We start from the raw sequence: 21,578 nt of genomic DNA, 5'->3' as shown, positions 1-21,578 counted from the left end.
GGAAGATATTTCAGAGCACATACTTTGCTTTGAGCATGACTGCCTCAGATTTATACTGCTCTCTGCATTCACACCTGTAGCTCCATGACACAACCAGTCTGTTGCACACTATGCCCTTTCCAAAGTGCGCTATGCCCTTTTCTCTTTCCTTCTCTCAGAATCAATAATTTCAATCACCTCCGGATAAAAAAGAAGAGCTAGGTGAAGAAGAAGTCCTCTCCTCTCCAATAATATAATTTAGAGGGGCTGTTTTGCTAAATGATCAAACTTGGTTAGTGAAATCCCAGCTCTCCCTGTGCAATAAGCAGCCGCCTTATTGGACCTTATAGGTAGGGCAAATCATCAGAAGCACATCCACATGATATCTGGGCTCTGTCTCCCAAATAGTGTTAAATTTGTACTCTGTAGTTACCTGTATGCATTCAACAGGTGTGATTAGGGTCCTCTCGGGCTATCTTGATTGACAGTGACCCCCAATCAGCCTTTCCCACTCCCCCATCGTCCTCTGTTAGCATATTAGCAGCCCCACTGTCGGCACTCATGGCGTCCTGAGTGCTTAGAAATTGCTCCTGGCGCGGCATCTCTAAATGAATAATGCATGAGATGCTGATGGCTGTCATTCAGACCTCTATGCGTTGGGGACAAGACCCTGTCATCTTCCCTCCCCATGTCACTGTTAGAGACTCACTCTAATGAATCTTCACAATACGGTGACCTCCTCTCCCCCCGCTGATTGTCTGACAAGTATAGCGGGGAATTGAGCATTGTGGCTGCAGTGTGCAAGTGACAGTCACGGTGTCTGTCAGTGTCTTCCCTCGTTGCCACATGGGAAGTCTGTGTCAATGCTGGAGTGTGTGGTGAGCCAGGCTATAAGTGCACTTGCTGTCACACCTCCAAAATGTTCCCTCATCTCATTGAAAGTGCACAAAATGTTATTCTGACAATAAACACTTAATATTAGGTTTGGACTGGTTTAAAAAAAATTTCAAAATGATTTGATATTAAGAGCCTTAGACCAGTGTACTGAACTTAATGCACTCAGCAGTCGTTCCCAGGTGGAACATGATGAGCATACGAGCGTCCAACTATCATCACATTACGTCAAGTAACATTGGAGCTCTTTGTTTGCACTGAATACATTAAATATGCACCTCTGTCACATCTTGACAACAAACTACATAAATATTAGCTGTGTGTTTGACATCAGACTGGAGATGCAACCACTTAAAGGATGGGTGAGGAGCCTACTTGCGATCTCCCTATGTTTGTAAAATTACGATGTCACAGTTTACACCTAAGTTGTTTTTTTGTCGTGAAATAAGGAGGCATCATATAGATAATTCCTCAATTTTCTTTTATGAATCAGCTGATCCTTATCCATCGCAGCACTCAAAGGGAACAACAGGTCACCTATAAATAGAAACAGGCCGTCCAACACAAGTTCAGCTCATCACACACAGCGTGTGTGTTGCTGTGCTGGGTTCATGGCCTGTCAGACCCTCTTGGCTTCATTAGTCCATTGATTACATACGCAGTACAAGTTGGATGTAGCACTGTGATGCTGTCAGCACAGGTGGCTGACGTAGGCTACTTTTGAATTTACGAAAAGGTGTCATAATGACAAATGTCACTTCAGCCTGTTTCCATGAGATCAAACCATTTTAAGCTCGTATACTGCACCAGACAAGCAAAACTGGAAATCTACCCAAGTCTATTATAATGGTGTTAAAAGCAACTCATGGCTTTGAGAATCGATTGAGTTTTTGGATAAAGAAATTAAATTATTTCTTAATTTTATGACCATGGCCTCCCATGCTGATCTTTCTCTTGACCTGTAGGCCACAGTGATGACCCGCAAAGAGATTGACACGGAGTACCAGGTGTTGGTGAAACGCTCCGAGCAGCTGCTCTCCTCAATGCAAAAGAAGAAGCAGGAGGAGGAAGAGATCGAGAGGCTGAAACGCATCGAGGAGGAAATGGAGAAAGAGAGGAAGAGGAGAGAGAAGGAGGAGGACCGACGCAAACAGGAGGAAGAGGAAAGAAGAATGTAAGTGATGAAAAAGTGGAGGGATTGTCGGTTGAAATTTAAGCACATGTAAAGGTTTGAAAGCACAAGCTGTCTGTCAGTCTTAGTAAGGATTTCTTTTCCTCAAACATTTCAGGAAAACAGAGATGGAGCTGAAGAGAAAACAAGAGGAGGAGGATAGAAAAAAGAGAGAGGAGGAGGAGAAAGTCATACAGGTTTGGACCACCCTTAAATGTTATCAATGGTCTACAGTTGTACTCTCCTGCCAAAAGGTTGTGACCCCTGAGGCAGAAATGTGAGAATATGACCTGGAAAATGAAAACTATAAGGGTTAAATATCAAGGTGTGCAAACTGAAAACACTTTTTTAAAAAAAAATTTATCATGTAGGTAAAATGAATTAAAATTAAGGTGCACATCATGATTAACCCTTGACTCTTTGCACTGTCCTCTCAGCTTCATGTTTACCTCCATGAGATAACTGACTGCTACACGCCTGCATCAGCTGAGTGCTCATACCCTGCTATTTAAGTGAAATGGTTTCCTAGAATTAATCCTAATCCTAGACAGAGTTGGACCTCCATTGGGTCAGTTTCTTTAGAAAAAAATGCTGTGTTTTTGTGAAGAAACAAAAAAGAATCCCATCACTGAATTATTATTTCCAGGTTTAAAACAAAATATATATATGTTATATGCTGACATCAATAGAGCTAAATTAACTGGATATCTAGAAAAAAAAAATAAAATAGAAAATTTAAATTTCCTGGTTTCAGCTGTTTTTCTCTCAGTCTTCTTAGACAAGCTATTTTAAAAACTGCACCTTAAACTGATGCAACTTCTGATGAGCATATTCACCGTCTTGTGACCATTTATAGATCAAAAGTTTGATTAATAAAAAAAAATCTTTCCTGATAAATAAAATTAATTATTAGTTGCAGCCAAAATCTCAACAATCAAAGACACTGGAGTGGGGCATTAAAGAAAGCTGCAGTATAGCAAACTGTAGGAAAATCAATGTCAGATGTCAAACATGGACTGTAAGTTTTCCATAAGCATGTAAACTTATTAATGATTCTTACCTAAACAGTCTCTGCATAGAACGGCATACTAATAACTAATGACTAATAACTTCACTTAAAGCAACTTTCATTTCTCATGAGATTCATGTTCAAACACCATCCCGACCTCACAAACGTAAGGAAGCTCATTTCTGTGAATGTGATGGAAAAAAAAATCCTTAAAGTCATCATAATGAGAAACTTTAGAGAAATAATGACTTGTTATCTCAATTAATGACTTATTATCTCAAAATAATTACTTGGTATCTCAAAACATTGACTTAGTATCTCAATATAAGGATTTATAATGAAATAAGGAGAAACTTTCTCAAAATAATTATTTATCTCAAAAGAATGACTAAGTGTCTGAAAATAACAACTTGGTATCTCAAAATATTGACTTGGTATCTAAAAATAATTACTTAGTAGCTCAAGATAATGACATAATCTCAAAATAATGACCTGTTATCTCAAAATAATGGCTTTTTATCTCAAAATCCTAATTTTGTTTCTCAAAATAATGAGAAACTTTTTTAAAAAAAAAAAAGACTTAGTACCCCAAAATACTGGCTTAGTATTGGAAATTTTGACTTATTTATCATGAAATGAGAATTCTTCAAAATATTCACGTGTCTCAAAAGAATGACTTAGTATCTCAAGATAATGAGAGGCATTCTCAGAATTAAGACTTATCTTGAAATAATAAAAAAATATCTCATAATTATGACATAGATCTGTACCTCAAAATAATTACTTGGTATTAATTTTAAATACCAAGTCATTATTTTGAGAGTCTTTCCTTGTAATTACAGGACTTACAGGATCTTTTTTTCATCACATTGGCAGATATGGACTTCCATACGAATGAATCACAAGGTTACTAGGAATTTAGTATAAAGCATGTGTATTTGTAGTTAATAAGCAGGGGGAAAATTGCACAAAACCACCATTATGGTTCTAATGTTTCCTCTCGGTGGCAGACTGCCGGCTCCCCTCTCTAAGTGTAACATTCATTTGGTCTCCCACAGCAACAGCTGGGTCGTGACATTGGTCAGATTCCCAGTGGGCCGCTCACACGGTCTTGATTGATGGTTCCACTTCCTGCCGAGTTTCTCCTAACTAAGCTACTTTATCCTGTTTTATAATCATGCACTTTACTACTTTTTGTCACCCCTATCCATCTCTGCCTGTTTTACTCACTCACATTTAATTTGTCACTTTTTTGTTGCTATTTCTCCACTTAATTTTTCTTAACCACTCTTATCACCACACACACCTGTTCCCCTTTTTTTCCATTATGTCTCACCTTTCCTAACCATTCATTCATCCATCTGTTACACGTACATCCCTCCAGTTGTACATCTGAAGCCCTTTTTATTCACCCAAGGCCAGTTGGACATTTGCATGCTGTCATTTTTTTTTCTTTCTAGTGGTGAGACAGTTGACAACAGGCTGTCATAAGCCACATGTCTCAGGAGACTCTGCAAAGTTTGTTTATCCACAGCTCAGAGGCTCAAAGCTGCAGCTGTAAACTTTCTAAGGGTGTCTGCTGTGACTTAGATGGCATTTTACTCTGTGTTCTCTGCTATTTTCTGCCGTGTCAAAGGTTAGTCTGGCACTGTATCTTGCTCCCTTCAAACTTTGTGTCCCGGTGTCTTTCAACCTAACCTTATTCTTTGCACACAGTCTTTTTTGGGGGAAACCTCACTGAACTGAAGATTTCCAATGTGTTACTCCTATCAATCAAGCTAATGGGTTGAATATTTGAACATGAACAACTTCTGAGGCTGTTTCTTTCTTTTTTCCAGAGTCAGTGCAGCTCATCTTTTATCCTGCAAAAAATTGATTTAATGTGACTTTAGGGCTGAACCTATTGATTAATCAAACAATTTGTTTTTCTATTAGGCAACTAATGCAATGGCCTATCCATCAATTATTCTAAAGATTACTCTTTATCTCTTGATTAATATAACAAATAATTTAGCAAAAAATAAATAATAAAAACTTGTCTCATTAATATTGCAATCATTTTATTCTATCATCTTCTCTGAAAAACAATGTTAACAGAGGTATTGTTTAAATTAGTCCAATTTCCATGTCACCTCTGTGTTATGATATTATTAATAATCATTTTAACTATGAGAAGACACCCTTGTTTTCAGATGTCTGATCAGAAAAACAGTGGATCTCAAACTCAAAAGTATTGCTGTGACACACTGCAGTGATACATTAATTTAATAACTTTCATATCGAAGCATCCATTACATTACAGCATAAGTACACTTGACTTGTAATTTAAAATGGTTATAACATGGATTTATTTATTAACGACAATAAAGTTAGTGATGGTGCAGAAAATTTATGTGACTATTGCTAACATAATCACATTCAGCGTGTTGCAAACCCTTATATATGATGCTTGAGTGGAGACAAAGAGTGAACAGGATGGAGTTTTCTGCTGCCATCATCAGGCTGACGCACGTTTTGCAAATCAACGAATTTCCAAAATCAATGACGTTGATGAATCGCCCAGCCCTAAGTGACTTTTTTTTAATATAAAAGATGGTCAAATTCATTGAGTTCCAATCATGATTTGGGGGTTTAGCATAAAATCTGTACAATAAAGTATTTCTGAGCAGAAGTCAAGGGGGTAAATAAAACCTTTGCACATGCCACGAAGCATCTCAACTTCACACTGAGGTCATCACCATTTTAAGTTTTGGTTCTCATGCTTCACCCTAACCATGTACCACAGCTGCTGATTGGACCGTCCTACAGTTTAAATAATGTATTATTAACTGGAGAAGCATTCATATTTAAAGCTCCTCAGAGAAAAGTATCCATTGTGGACTGATTAGTGGCTTTGGAGAGAGGTGATGAATATGCAGTTTAGAGGAGAGCTGCAACGAATAATCAATTAGTTATCAACTATATTATAAATAGCCAACTAATTTGATAATCAATCAATTAGTTTGAGGAATAAAAGTAAAAACATTTCTGATTACAGCTTCTTAAATGTGAATATTTCCTGGCTTTTTGTACTCCTCTACGACAGTAAAATGAATATCTTTGGGTTGTGGACAAACCACGACAAATGAGGACGTCATTTTTGGCTTTAGGAAATGCTATCTGACGTTTTTCACCATTTTTTAACATATTAATGACCAAACAATTAATCAATTAAAGGGATACTTGTGAATTTCAACAAGCTTTGTATCAAAACAATGTGGATATAATGTGTAAATGAACTGTTGTAAACGTCCCTCCATGTCCCAACAGAAATCCACTGGATGACGCATTACGCATCATCCCGCAGATTTTTCTCTGGCTCTATGATTGTTTCTCAAACTTAAATTGGTACATTCGCATTTTCATAATCCCAACACCACGAACACAATGAGTATAGAACCAGATCAAGAGAGAGATCCCAAACCACAAACCAAATCATAGTTACCACAGCAAGTATCTGTGGATTTACAGATAGCCGAGCCCGAGGCATACAGCACAAGACAGAATTAGACAGTGACAAGCTGTTGTTTCAAAATGCACAGCGCTGTTTGTCGTGTGTAACACATGACATGTCACAGCAGCTGTTTCTATGCTCCTCTGTTGATTTTGACAAATAGTCGTTCATAGATTCACAAAATAATTTGCACGAATAATTTATTCTCTGGTTTAAAAACAGGTGTCCTGTGATATCGCTACAGGTTGCAATGAAAAGTCGCTGAACATTACAGTCATCTACCACTTCTAGCAGTAGTAGACTGCATATGAGACGTGGGTACATCTGTAACTTGTAGCAACAGAAAAAGGAAACTGACAAAAGCCTTATTCCAACTGCACAACAAAACATCCACAAACATCTGGCTTTTTAATGCAATGGCAAAATGTAAAATCGGCATTCACATCTGGGTCAAATGACTGCAGTAGACACGGGTATTTATCACCTCTGGTTCTGATCAGCATTGATGGACACACAAAACCCAGGTGAACACGCTAATTTCAGCTCCTTAACCAGCAACATGCAATGAAGTGCCACCACCAATTACCACAGCGCTAAGATCCAAATTAGTCTGCTCTGAATTTGAATGAGAGACTGTATAAGTCATACATAGAGAGAGACATAACCGCTGAAAAAGTTCTCAGACTTCTGTCCATGCTGCTGTCTACCCTTTATCTGGTCTTTGGTCTATACATGACATTAAAGGGACACAGCAAGACAACACCCCCCACACACACACAGAAGCGTGCTCGTCTGCTGCAGCGCTGTCTGCACAGCTCTGCTCTACTGGCAATGGAAAAGAAGTCTGTAGACTTTTTTAGTGGGTTTACCCACATTTTCTCTCTGCACGTGTTGGTCATGTTTTGACCATCAAGAGTAGATTGAAGCACAATTATTCACCTGTTTTTTAAGTTTCTACTCCAGAGCAAAAGTTTTTTTATTCATTTTAATTAAATTGTATTATCTTCTCTTAAGGGTCTAATTTTAGGAACACTGTTTCATTTAATTTCTGACATCATTTCTGACTCACATGTCTTCGTATACATTTCATTAGTTTATTCTTTATCTTAATTACTATGTTATGGGTTTTTATCTTCATTTCAACTGACTTTATTTGCTATTATGACCAGTTGAGGCTTTGTGCACTTTGTGTAGCACATTGTGCTTCCACCTGGCATGAAATGTGCCATATAAATAAAGCTTTGCTTGCTTGCTCAAAATGCTTAGATCAACCTACACAAACATTAAAAGTCATTTAAACCTGCCCAACAAAGACTGCTGTACTCACCAGTCACAGGAGAAGGAGCAGCCTGTTGTTGTGATTTGCAGCATCAAGTTCTTTCAAGTCGACCCAATTTTTGATCGTGCCTTGATTGAGATCCAAATTTTGGAGTTTGGTAAAAGCCTTCCCTCATTTAGTCTTAAATCCTCAGGACCACTTCCTTTCCGCCTGTAATGCCGCCGGTAATGGCAGGTGAAGCTAACTCTTCTCCTGCTTCTACTTTCCTTTACAGTGAAGTTATCCTCTCCGAAACTACTGAAAACGAAACCTCCACGGGTACAAACGTTAACTCCTCTTCCTCCTCTTCTTCGTGTACCTCTTCATCCTCGTTCTCATTATTTCCCATGTTTGGCGTCGCTATGTCCTCGCTGTGTTAGCGCTCGCGCTGCAGGTATTAGACGGAGTCTGTGGCTCGGCATCCCTCTCCCTTCGTTTTTTTTTCGATAACACAAGTAAAGCTTTAACACGCCAGCACTCACTAACTTACAGCAGGGTATTTCAACAAAACGAAACAACACCCGCCGACTACGAACTGCTAACCCCACTCACTGTTGATATTGACGTTTTTACGCACACGTGCGTAGCGGTCACGCACACTGGGTGCGCTTCATTTCTGTGCGCCGCTCAACAGGTCAGCTGTTGATGAAGTGCAATCTGTCAGCTGCAGCCTTTTAACTGTCAGCTGACAAAACAAACAAGAATGTCGGCCTACAGAAAAAAACATGGTAGCTTTACTAGCTGACAAAACAATCCCCATATGGACAGAAATGTTCTCAATATGATTTTATTTAAGCCTGAACGACTTTCAGCAGTTCGCTTTTTTATCAATCACGCTGTATTTGTTTGTGTGTTTTTTTTAGTTTTGTTAGTGGACACGTGGTAGTGGTGACATATACGCCCTGTACATACCACCCTGTCTCCCGGCAACTACATATGTCAAATAGTACGCCACCTCCACCTCCTCTGCGCACTGACGACGGAGAAATGGTGCGCACCCACCGTGAACCCACGTGAACCACGAAACAACCAATCAAATCACACAGCTAGCAGCAAAGGTCAAGGGGTCATTACTATGTAAATAAAACATATGCTATAATGGAGTAGTGTCATTGCATATATAAACCAGTCTAATGTCTTCATATAGGCTATATATTATATTTCTTTAATAGAACTAAAAATATAGAAATATTCTATTTCAAGACAGTTGAAGAAGTTTTAGATCTTTTACTTCAGTAAAAGTACAATATAGTACAAATACGAGTAAAAGTGCAAGTAAAAGTCCTGCATTCGAATTTGTGCTTAAGTAAAAATATAAAAGTATAAGTATACTTTTAGTGCTGAAAGTAAAAGCCCTCCTTATGCAGAATGGCCCGTTTCAAAATAATATCTATTATAGAAATGGATTATAATTATTGATACATCAAACTGTTCAAAACTTTAATGTTGCACCTGGTCAAGGTGGAAATCATTTCAATTACTTTATATACTGGTTGGTTACTTAATCTATATTAATACACCATAATTTATCAATTGATTATATTTTGTATGAATAATCACAACCTGTAAAGTAATAGTGACAAAAGCTGTAGTGCAGTAAAAAGTAAAATGTTTGCCTCCAAGTTGGAGTGGGGTAGAGGTATATATATATATATCTTCTATATATCCTTCCTATACACACACACACACACACACATAAATATATATATTCCATTTAGATGCGTATTGGCTAGTTATAGTAGATTGCATGCAAAAGAAAAAAAAGTTGAATATGGGTCAAACTTTTAAAAAAAATATTGTAATTGTTTGTTGTTGAATGTTTGTCTGCTGTATGCCCTGTTGTGTCTAGACAAATGCCCAGTAAAGCTTCATTAGCAGCTCTACAACCTGGATAAATATGTCTAATCAGGCTTGGGCTCACAGCAGAGCTCTCATTGTTATGAATGGTCTGGCACTCAGTATTTAGACAGGATCTAGGTTTATGTGGATTTTATAAAGTCACATTAAAAGCTGCTGTGTGTTTGTGCGTGTGTACAGGCCGAGCTGGAGATTCAGCTGGCGCTGGAGCGTGAGGAGCAGGCCCAGCGCACCACCATACTGGAGCAGGAGAGAAGAGACAGAGAGTTAGCCATGAGAATCGCTCAGAGTGAGGCTGAGCTCATCACTGAGGAGGGGCAGATGGACCCAAGCCTGCGCAGGTATCCGTTATGTTAGCACAGTGCAATATGGTGCTTTTGTGCAGTGTGGAGTGCACAGTAAACAAGCAGTGTGAAATTTTACCTACAGGTGAAACAAAATACCATTTTGGCCTCAGCATGCGTGTGTAACTGCATTTTCCCTGTTGCTGTGTTTTCTCTCAGTGATGAGCCTTTTTCAGATCTTCCTATCTCCTCATCCTCAGCCAGAGCCATGTAAGATGTCAGCACAGGTTTCTATAACTGCCCTTGTCCAAGTGCACCTAACACCAACCATAATCAGTCCCTTCCTTGCTGTCTGTCTCATCCTCTTACATTCTCAGAAATGTCTCAGCTCCCTAAATAGATGCACAATTTTACCAGCATTGCAAAGCCATTTTAAAATCCTTTGATTTGAAGAAATCACCAGTCAAATTAAGAAGCCTGGTATGACACTAAATCATAAATGAGAGGTGGATCAGAATGTGCATGATGTGATCTTTGTTGCTCTGATGTGAATTGGCTCTGCATGAGTCTGTGGTGGATAAAGCTTGTCTGCATCCTTTGCAGTGCTGGTGCACAGCACAAGCTGTCTATGTATGTCCCCTGACTCAAACTTTGAGTTATAAATGTTCTCTGGATACATTTTGTAACTGTAAAGGACGTAACGTAAGAAGGTTTGCATGAGTTCAGCATTAGTGTTGACGTGCTCTACTGTGTGCACAGGTACCTCAGATTATGTCCAGGTACACAGTGCTTCTTACCATAGTTACCAGGGTTACCTACAGTTTAACACACTTTGCACACTGTTTAAAATCACTCCCTTTTTTTTACTAATCCTCTATCCTCTTTGTAGAAACTCAGTAGTTTACTCTATAGTGCACTATGTAGTGAATAAGAAGTGATTTCAAACACAGCTGTTAGTTCTCACAGACAATATACAGACAATATATCATAGTTGCCCACTTTAATCATTTCAACCCTGCACAAATTAGCTTGATTTCTTTCAAAAACATGGAAAGCAGGCAATGAACGAAATGACACAAAAATTAGTAAGAAATTAATAAAAGTTACAATAAAAAAAACTGAATTGGCAACACAAGAAATGAAAATGTCCTGAAAAAGTGCTGAAATAAAATAAAGATAATAAATATTAATAATCACACTTATCTCTGATAATTAGAATGATTATAAATTTAAGTTTTCTTCGTATTTTTTCTTAGTTATTTGAAATTTGATTGATTGATTCTCTCTCTCCTTTTTATCTATTTTTTCCTGATCATTATCTTTTCACATTTTTCCCTTTTTTCCCCAATTTGTGGGACATGTCATGTGAATTTGGTGATTGCTTTTTTTTCTCATATTTTTGAAAGAAATGAAACCAGTTTGCTCAGTCTTTCAAACTTTTAAATGCTTGTAAAGGGCATCTGAATGCAGCACAAGAAAACTGATACGGAACCAGGTTTCAAAGGCTTAAACACCCAGATGTTCATCTTCATTTGAGCTCCACCTTGTTAGTGGGAGTGAATTTCCATTACCCCACTGTGTGTTCAGAGCCAGGAGAAGTCATGTAGGAGCCTGCACCGACTCTTATCTGCAGGCCCAGCGAGCACAAAATTACATTTGATCCAGTAGCCCTGTAATCTTGTCAGTGTTGGCCTGCACATCCAGGGGCTATGTTGCATGTCTCCTACTATCCCTGTGAGTCAGCTGACCCCTGAAAACCAAAGGGAGATCTGTTACAAGAAAGAAACCCCAAAGGTCTCTTGTTTTGCATGTGCACACCACAGAGGTTAAGCACATGAAAGCATGCGTGCAGTAGATGTAAACAGACTGGCTGGCATAGAGAACCGCCTCCCTCCCTCTACAACCATCCATTTCCTGTTCAACTACTGCCAAAAAGCAAATCCCTGGCCATGGCCTCACTTCCACTTCTTCTTCTCTCCTGGCTGCAGCAAAAGCAAAGCCTCAGCCTGAGTTCAATGCTATCACACACTCAGCCAGACTGACGATGATCCTGAATCATCTTTCCAGTCAGTATGAATTATAAACGGTAATGGTAATCTGGCTGATGATTCGTAGATCACTAATCCTCTACTCTGAGACATTAGCAGCTATACTGACTGTAAATAGAGGAGGTAAATCCTCCGCATTATTGAATTAGCAGCCTCAACTCAGCAGGGAAGCTGGAGACGCGGCTGACACGAGCTCAGACTTTCTGCAGGAGTCATTTAAAGGGATAGTTCAGATTTTTTTAAGTGGGGTTGTGTGGGGTAATGATGAAAAACTTTAATTGCCCTAAGGGGAACGTGCTTTTGCATAAATGAGCATAAAAACTAACAATGACAACATATAACATATAAACATACAAAAGAAAAAAACAGAAAACATCAGAGAAAGCCCAAAAGTTGACAAGGATGTTAAGCCAATTTAAGTTACTATTAATAATTTATCCATGACAGTATTGTTACATACAGTAGATGTCAGTTAGAGCGCCCCCTTTTAGGAGAAGCAGACAGGCCTCCGACATGGTTACTCAGCAATGTACGTGTTTGAGGTCAGCAACATAACGTATTTTATCCTGACTGACTGATTTGATGCAGCAATAGACCAGCAGTTGCTGTGTTCAGCAAGCTAAAATTACTGGTTTTGTCAGTGGAGTCTGGTGATGAGAGCATAAAGATGAGGAACTGAGCTGTTAACAGCTTTACAATCAGAACAGGCCATCTCATGGAAAAGTGAAGCAGTGAAAATACTGCCAATAATTAAACTGATTTTGATGTTTTTAGGTGGGACTTTTTCAGTTAAAATACGTTCTGTTGCTGATCCATCCACAGCAGTACAGCGCATAGCTTCAGTGTCTTACTCCTGCCTGCTTCTCCAAACTGGGAGCGTGCAAACTGACTACTGCAATATATAATACATCGACTATGGCCAAGTACCCCATACAACCCCATTTTAAAAATCAGAACTATTCATTTAAGTAGCTAAGTTTGAATCATCATATATTACATTTCTGCATCATTTCACTTGTTTTTCTCGCTCTTCACTTGTTCCTAAACACTCGAAATGCCAGCAGATGTAAGCCTGCATGGTTGAAACACAAAAAGAGCTTTGCATCATTTTAAGTTGAAACAGTACGCTGCAAGGATACGGACAAACTCTGCTCTCAGGCTCCCCTGCTGACCGGCCTCTAATGTGAATTTAATCGGCTGAGACAATGAGGAGGGCTTGAAAGAAGGGAGGCATCTGTTTTCATTTCTCACCGAGGGCGATGAACTTAATCAATCCTGTTTTCCTTTTAATATTCATGCATTTTGTCTGGCACCAAATCCCACATCAGACTACGCTTGAGAATGATTAAATCCAGTAAAATTACGCATGAAATGTTTCTGAGGATCTGTTTGTGCTGTTCTTTTAGAAATCGACGCCTCCCTGATTGTGAATTATATTCAGCGTTAAAAAACGAGAAACTTGAAACCCTTAATCTTTGTTACTCCCACCTCGTCACACCCTCACCTGTCTTCACACTCACCTTCTTTTTCTTTTTTTTCACTCCCTCTCACACACACCCACGTTCATCTGTTCCTTCCTACAGGGGTCCTCAAGTTCAAGCAACCAAAGCTGCCGCCGGTGTGAAAAAGTATGACCTCAGCAAGTGGAAGTATGCTGAGCTGCGAGATGTCATCAACACTTCCTGTGGTGAGAAATCCCGAACGAGTTCAGCGTGATGCTGCCTTTATCAAATAAACAGAGTGTGTGTGTGTTTGTGTGTGTGCACTGAAGTAGCTGTTACAAGCAGATCAAGGCGGCAGACCTCTTAATGAAAACGCATGACACGACTAGTTTTTCCTCCTTCAAATGTATTTACAGTTCCCCATGTTAAATAATTCAGCAGCAGCACATGTTTCGGCACTTTTGGTACCCAAAAAACGTTTTTCATCTCCACACTGTCATTTTTCTCTATAATTTTTTTCAATGACGAAAGTGACTGCTACTGCAGCTGTACAGAGTGTGCACACAAGATGAAAAAAGGCCAATATGAGAATGTTCCCACAGCTGCTACGGCTCATCAGCATGCGTTTTTATTGGTGGGAAGAGGAAATTATCACCATTACTGCCCTTCCTAGTCATTCCCAGCCAACCCTCTCCTCAGTCAGCATGAAAAGCAGATGCCTTTTTAATTGCCACTGTATACAGTACTCTGATCAGTGTTAGGGACTCTGATATTCCCTGTGGGATTCCAAAGACATCTGGCTAATTTGTGGAACCCATTTGTTTTGGTGGTGCTGCTGGTGATACCAAAAAGCTGTGTTTGAAGTCCAACTGATTATAGCCTTATGTTCACTAGAAGCACTGTTATGTTGTGAATGCTTTTTCTTTGTATTTCATTTTTAGGAAGAAAACAGTGCAATATGCTAAACTGCTCATGACACTTATATTTGAGCTTAAAAACGTGTAGGTTGTGTGCCAGGCTTTTTCAACCATCAGAAAGTCCAGCTTCATATTGACACTCCTGCAGAAAATATTTGTCATACAGCAGCCAATTTTTTAAATTTTGAGCTATTTTGCTTCCATAACATGTGTTTTTTGAGGTAAATAGAAAGAAAAAGTCCAGAGGAGCTCACCTGGTAGCGCTCATGTCCCGTATAGCTTGAGTCTTTTGCAGTGGCTCGTGTCGATTTCCAAACCATGAACCTTTGCTGTTTTCCTTTCTCGTTTCCTTTCTGTCACTCACCAACAGCACTGTAATACATGAAACAGGAACTCTGTGTCTGGCTGTATCCCATGTTCAGATTTATGTTCTAGAAATCAGTATGGAAGTCTGAACATATTTCATTGGATAATGTCTCATTTGCATATTTAAATATATATTATTGCAAAGCCATATTTAAATTGTCTTAATGTAAATAATTAACTGGGGAAGTGATATACCTATTAGTTCCTATTAAATCCATACATTAAAATGTATAGATTTTTGCAATACATATCTTTAAAGGCCATTTTCTCAAAATTATCTTTTCTTAGAAACAAAAGTTTTGAACCTGGCTTCCAATGTTTCGATTTTGGTTTTGGAAATATATGAATTTTTTTGAATATTTAATAAGTTAATGCCCTCATTTGACTGCTTGAACATACCATTTCAGAAAAGTTGTAACACAAAAAATAATTGTCTTAAAATTAGTTTTTAAAAAGAGATATAAGTGTCCTAATGTAAATAACTATAACTGGGGAAGGTTTGTTTTCATTTTAATTAAAATTTTTACTCTATTAATCTGTAGTGTTTCCCTTCAAATTATACAGTTTCTTTGGATGCATTTGGATTTTAAATGTCCAGAACTGGACTTAAAAACCAAGTTACATATGTGGAGAAAGTCTCATAGGATCACTTCACATAGGATAGAAGTGCATGTGTTTTCCTTTGCTTATAAATCTTTGCTTATTGCATGTGTTTGAGTACTCACTGTTTGTTGTGTTGTGTGGACAGACATTGAGCTGCTGGCAGCCTGCAGAGAGGAGTTCCACCGCCGTCTGAAGGTCTATCACGCCTGGAAGTCCAAGAACAAAAAACGTAATGATGACGGAAGTGATCAGAGAGCTCCTAAATCTGTCACTGACTACGGTTAGTAGAGAGCTCATCCTCTTGTTTCAATCACTTTCATTTAATGCTTCACCTGAGGATGTGAACACAAATCTTTATATTCAAAAACATAGCACATAAACATACGGTACATTTAACACATGCACACCTCACCCCAGGTGCATTAAGTTACAGGTGACAAGTGTTTAGTTTCTCCACTCTCGCCTCTCGCTGTCATTGGCAGAAAATAATTACCTGCACACAAATAAACCTGCCTTTGTTTCCCAACATTCAATTAACCGACAAGACGCCAAGGCCTGAAAATGCAGCTGCCTTCTGTCCGCCTCTGTCAGAAATATTTGTTATAATTAGCAAGTAACTGTCAGCCATGCTTTGTCAGGTTCAGTAGCCGCTGCTGTGACAACTCGCTGCTTTGCTCATTTCACTCTCAACTCAATCAAGCATGCTCTGCACCACAAATACACACAAATGTTATTTAGCTGCTTTAAAGCTTACCGGTGCTTTGCATTCCCCTCTTTTTCATCTTAAAAACGAACATTAAGTTTGATGGGGGAATGGGAACATTAGACTCACTGTTGCCTCTGCTTTCACTATATCTACTCGCCTGTCTCTTTTGATATGATAGCTCCTGAAAGCCGTACTGGCTGTGCTTTGTTTGCCACATATTGGGATCCTGTTTTTGGCCTCTGCTGATGCAGCTTGGGTTTTATCAAGGTCATTTCATAAGAGGCTAAAAGCTGCTTTACCTGGCTTTTCCATGTGATATTTACTGGAACATTTCTTGGGTCTTTTTTGGGCATTTCCGGGGCTTGTTTTGAAAGCTTTTTACTTTGTTTTTCTCCACATTTAAAGGGACCGTTCACCCCCATAAAAAATACATATTTTCCTTTCACCTTTACCTCTATCTCCAACACTCAACAACTCACACCAAAACAATCTAGACTGATAAATAGCATGACAGGTAAAAGGAAAATATGTATTTTTGATTTTGTGGTGATCTGTCCTGTTTCCTTGCCGTTAACAAAACATACAGAAATATTGTAAGGTTGTTAAAGACCTAACAACAGGTGCTTTGTTCTGAGTACTACTGTGGAGATAAACAACAATCTACACTTATAATATGAAAATCTAATCTTTTAATGCTCACATTAATGCAGCTGAACAGAACCCAGCTCCTCCAATGACGGCCCAGCATCAGGAAGTGGCCATGAACCGCCAGCAGCGATATTTCCGCATTCCTTTCATCCGACCTGCAGACCAGTACAAAGATCCACAGAATAAAAAGAAGGGCTGGTGGTACGCCCATTTCGACGGGCCCTGGATAGCTAGACAGATGGAGCTCCACCCGGACAAACGACCTATTGTGTTGGTTGCAGGTGAGTCGTCAGCTTTTGCTTTTTGTCATATTATAACAGAAACAGCAAAACCCTTTTTTTGCATTGTAATTTGTCAATATTTCTTCAATTATTCAGTCAATCATTAGTCTAGAGGTTTCAGATGATTTTTGGCTTCTGACCCCTAAAATGAGTAAGAATTTACTTTTCAATTTCTCAACCAATACTGATTTCTTTTTTAAGACTGTCGAATTTGAAGGATGTTTGAAGGCCTGAATCGTAAAAGTATCTTGCATTTCACAAAGAAACTTCAAAAATCTGAGAGAAGTTAAAGAAAATAATTTAACATTCTTTTGTGTGACAGAAATATTTCTCTTTAATTATATTTAGAGGGTTCACAATCCTCATGGACTACTGGTTTAGACAATAAAGTGTCAAAAGAAGGTTAAAGAAATGTCCTCCAATCACTTTTCATCTGACAAACAGTTTAAAATCCAAAGATATCAATGAACTACATGGTCTTTATATACAGGGGGTTCTGTGAGTAAATAAATACAGTAAATATACGACTGTGACTTAAGATAATTGTGCACTAGTACAAATCCTTCCAGAAATCTACTCACCTTTTTCTTCCAACACTCAGGAAAAGACGACATGGAGATGTGCGAGCTGAGTCTGGAGGAGACCGGCCTGACCAGGAAGAGGGGGGCGGAGATCCTACCCAGGCAGTTTGAAGAAATCTGGGAACGCTGTGACGGAATCCAGTACCTCAAGAAAGCCATCGAGAACAAGCAGGCCCGCCCCACATACGCCACCGCCATGCTTCAGAGTCTCCTCAAGTGAGCCACAGCAGCGAGATAAGCGTCCTCAAACATGAAACACACAGACTCACAAACATAAACGTGCACATTCAGGGGCAGCCTGCAGTTTGTGGAGTAACAAAAGAGAAAGATGCTTCCTATACAATCTCACTGCGGGCACTCAATGTTTCATCTCATTTTTAAACACCTCTATGTTGTTAATGTTCACTTTTTATAACTTTATTTTGCAGTGTAACACCTTATGGGTGTAGCGTTAGCATTTGTCCTCCTAAGTTTTTGCTTGATTGCAATATCCCACCATGAGGCCTTAAATTGTGACATCACTGCACTACACCCAGGAAGTCTTAATTGGTGCGTAGCTTATCTAGCTGTTAACCTGAAACCTTAACGGTCTGCAATAGAGCTGTTAGAGATGCTTCTAATAGTGTGGAACAATCTTTGTCTTTTAAGTCATGCTTTACAGTCTCCTGGATATCAAGGCTTTAATTATCACATTTACACTTGATTTGGTTAGTAAGAATGTGAATTTTCACAAATATGCAGCTTGAAAGGAGAGATAAGAAAAAACTTCTCTATCTCGGTTTTGCTTAAAGTGCTGAAAAATGACATATCATGAGCAGAATATCATACAACTAAGGGAAAGTGAACAAATTATATTTATATACAGATTTCTATACTAATGTTATACCGCTGACGTTAAAGGATAACTTCAACATTTTTAACATGGACCCTATTTTCCCATATATGTGTGTCTAAGAGGCTGATGTAAGCAACTTTTTGAATTTTTGAAATTGGTCGAGTATTGAATGAGTGGGCAGCCGCTGTGCAATGAGCCGCAATGTAAGCATATGGGGCAACTGAACACAGTCACTGGATCGCCATTAAAAGTGGTTATATTTGTCACAAATAGACTCAGATTGCTGTTATAAATAGCTGAAGTGTCTCATTACCTTTGACTTGATCTAGTCTGTTTGTTATTGTCTCGTTAAGCCAAAGTCATGTTCTGAAATCTCACAATATCTCACTTGTTGCAGGAAGGAAACACTGGAAATGTGTGAGATTTGGAGTGTGGTAACCACAGTTCAATACTACCAATACCAATTTCAAAAAAGTTTGTTCACATCAATCTTTTAGACACAAATCATTTGGGAAAAAATGCCAGTTATTCCTTTAAGTATAAAATATGTATTTCAGACCCCCAGCAACTTTAATTTTAGACATGAAAAAAAAGTTGAATAAAATCATGTTATGGCTACGTTTTCATAACTTTTTCACTCCATTTAGTCACACAGTCTCTTTTTTTTATGAAAGATTAACTCATAAAGAAGTGCTGGGATTATTACCAATTTAGAAGTTTCCTCTTTTTATCAATTCATCATTTTCTTTCTGCATATACAACTCAAATGTTGAAATCCTTGAAAAGGGACGTTTTTTTTTTTGTATTGACATTTGTTATGTAAGAGGGAAGCTAGTTTTCATGATTGCAGTTTGTGGGTTTGGGGTTGTTTTACAGACAATAATGTAATATGTGTGTGTGTGTGTGTGTGTTGTGTGTGTTTGTTCATGTAATATTTCATCAGGCTGATTACTTGACTCTTGTGTGTTGGTTAGATCAGTAACATCTCATTTGATTATCATGCAGTACCTTTATTTGGGCTTACACTTACTAACTGAAGGTTACGACAAACTTTTCACTTCCAAAATATCTGGATCTGGTTGTGTGTTGGCCTTTGCACTGGAATACAGTAGAAAATAAATATATGCCCCCATGCTTGTGATTGCTTTTTCTTGCTAACTTACTGTAGATAACTGACAAGTGAGAGCGAGTTAATTCAGTGGTCAGTGCTCTGTAAATGGATCTGACAACCTGACAGTAACAGCAGCTGACCAGATTTGCGCACAGATTAATTAAACAGCAAAAGCTAATGTGCAGCTGATGTTGTCACTCCCACTGAGTCGATTAAAACAGACTTCAGGTTCCCTTTCGTTGATACTTTATATTTGAGCTTTTTCTGCTTTTGTGGTAAATTTACAGCAACAGTATCAAGAGTACAAAATAATAAAAACATTAATGAGTCATTGGTAGACCTTGATTTGAATACAAATGTTTTTGTACTTGAGGGCCTCTTCAGAGCATGCTTTCTTAATATTAGGTATTTTAGATTTTTCACTTAATATTAAGAAACAATAAGTGAGTAGATGTGTTGAGAACACTTCATCATCCCACAAAGATGGCCCATGCCCTCAAAGTAGAAAACAGGATTGTTTTTACTTAAACTTTTAATTATGAAGTAAATGTTGATTGCACAATGAATGTAATAGCAATAGAATAATAACAGCATTTGTTTTTGTGTTTTGTCTGCCACTTGGTACGACCTCCTAAGAAAATAAAGGCTCGATTTGCAGCACAAAGTAAGAGTGTCAATCATTGCACAACTAACACAAGAGGAGGATAGCGCTTTTGTTTTCCCCAGTAGCTATCCATAGCCAGAGCCGCCCATACAGAGGGGGAACACTTTCTGGGGTCCAGCAATAAACACCTTCATCATGACTATAAGAAATCATAACCCAGTTGTATTTTAAACCAAAATTAGCAACATTACTTATTAAAACATCAAAAATAAACATTGTATTTATTGTTGCTTTTACTACGCAGCCGTTGCGGAAAAAAAACTTGGCCTGAGAAATTTAGCGATTCAATTTAACTGTAAGCTAATGAATTTCCTTGCCACACCAGGACCTGCACAGAAATCAGGATTTCAGAAACAAAGAAAGGAGAAGAAAATATGAAGCTGGAAATGGCTTTAAAACCAAATCATGATTTAATGACAATTTATTTTTCAGGTCAGGCTGCTCCCAGCCAGACTGAAGCAAGGAGGCTAACATTATCAGCAAAGAGGTAGGTTGATGAGAAAAGCAGATTTAAATAAGGCCCATTCAGTGAACCATTTTAGGGTCCCCGCAATATCTACAGATAGGCCTATAGCTACATATATTACTAAAGAATATCAGTGTAAATTTGTTGCAGTCACTGTCACTAGAGGCTAAAATCATAACGGGGGAAAACTTCAGTAACTGTGGAAAACAAAATGCAGGGTGTCCTGTGTTCTTCATATTTTTTAGGCTTTGAATAAAACGGAAAGCAATCCTGTGGTGGCGACATTAAATAAAACATAACATTTTTGTTTTTTAATGCAAAAAACAGTTTATTCTTTGCAAATGCAAAATGTGTAAAAAATCCACACCTCAAAACACAAATGATTAGTGGGAAGAATAGTTCTGAATAGGACAGAGTGATAAATACAGCTCAAACAACAATAAACAAATGTCATGACCCAAGTTAACAGCTTATACATTCATTCTCTTTTTTGGGACACAACAGTGGTATATATGTTATATACAAATACAGCATTGAAATATACATTTTACAGTCTAAACTTAAGATACCACAATGTGTATCAGTTTGTAAATAATAAATACCTCATTGTGAGGAAAGAACATCCTTTGCCAAGGGTATACAGGAAATGTTCCTACCATTCAATATATAGAATAAATATCAGGTTCCACTTGAAGACAACCTAAGTCCACCTTAATATTCATAGCTCTCTGTCTAACAAGACACTTTGATCACTATGAAAAATTAATCTCAACACTTTTAACACCATTTCACTGGTCTACCGTACCGTAGTGTCCCATAAACAGTTAAACAATAACGTCAGTCTTTGCTACCTCGTGTTTTACGCCGTCTCCCTGTGTCAGCTGCTCCTCAGATGACAAGGTGCC

At 38.3% G+C, this 21,578-nt stretch overlaps 1 protein-coding gene across 1 annotated transcript in view; it reads left to right on the top strand.

Moving 5' to 3' along the window:
• Positions 1–20,203, top strand: part of myo6b (myosin VIb) — a 53,882-nt gene extending 33,679 nt beyond the window's left edge. Inside the window, exons 26-33 of the mRNA XM_042500686.1 lie at positions 1,839–2,047; positions 2,163–2,241; positions 9,902–10,062; positions 10,225–10,275; positions 13,637–13,740; positions 15,527–15,661; positions 16,798–17,016; positions 17,618–20,203. Coding sequence (XP_042356620.1) covers positions 1,839–2,047; positions 2,163–2,241; positions 9,902–10,062; positions 10,225–10,275; positions 13,637–13,740; positions 15,527–15,661; positions 16,798–17,016; positions 17,618–17,817 — 1,158 coding nt within the window. The 3' untranslated portion in view covers positions 17,818–20,203. The remainder of the gene's footprint in view (positions 1–1,838; positions 2,048–2,162; positions 2,242–9,901; positions 10,063–10,224; positions 10,276–13,636; positions 13,741–15,526; positions 15,662–16,797; positions 17,017–17,617) is intronic.
• Positions 20,204–21,578: the final 1,375 nt, after the last annotated feature.

Source organism: Plectropomus leopardus, chromosome 14 (assembly GCF_008729295.1).
Source record: "Plectropomus leopardus isolate mb chromosome 14, YSFRI_Pleo_2.0, whole genome shotgun sequence".
Taxonomy (NCBI): Eukaryota; Metazoa; Chordata; class Actinopteri; order Perciformes; family Serranidae; genus Plectropomus; species Plectropomus leopardus.
Note: the sequence above shows the minus strand (reverse complement) of the source record. Positions and strands in the feature narration are given on the sequence as shown.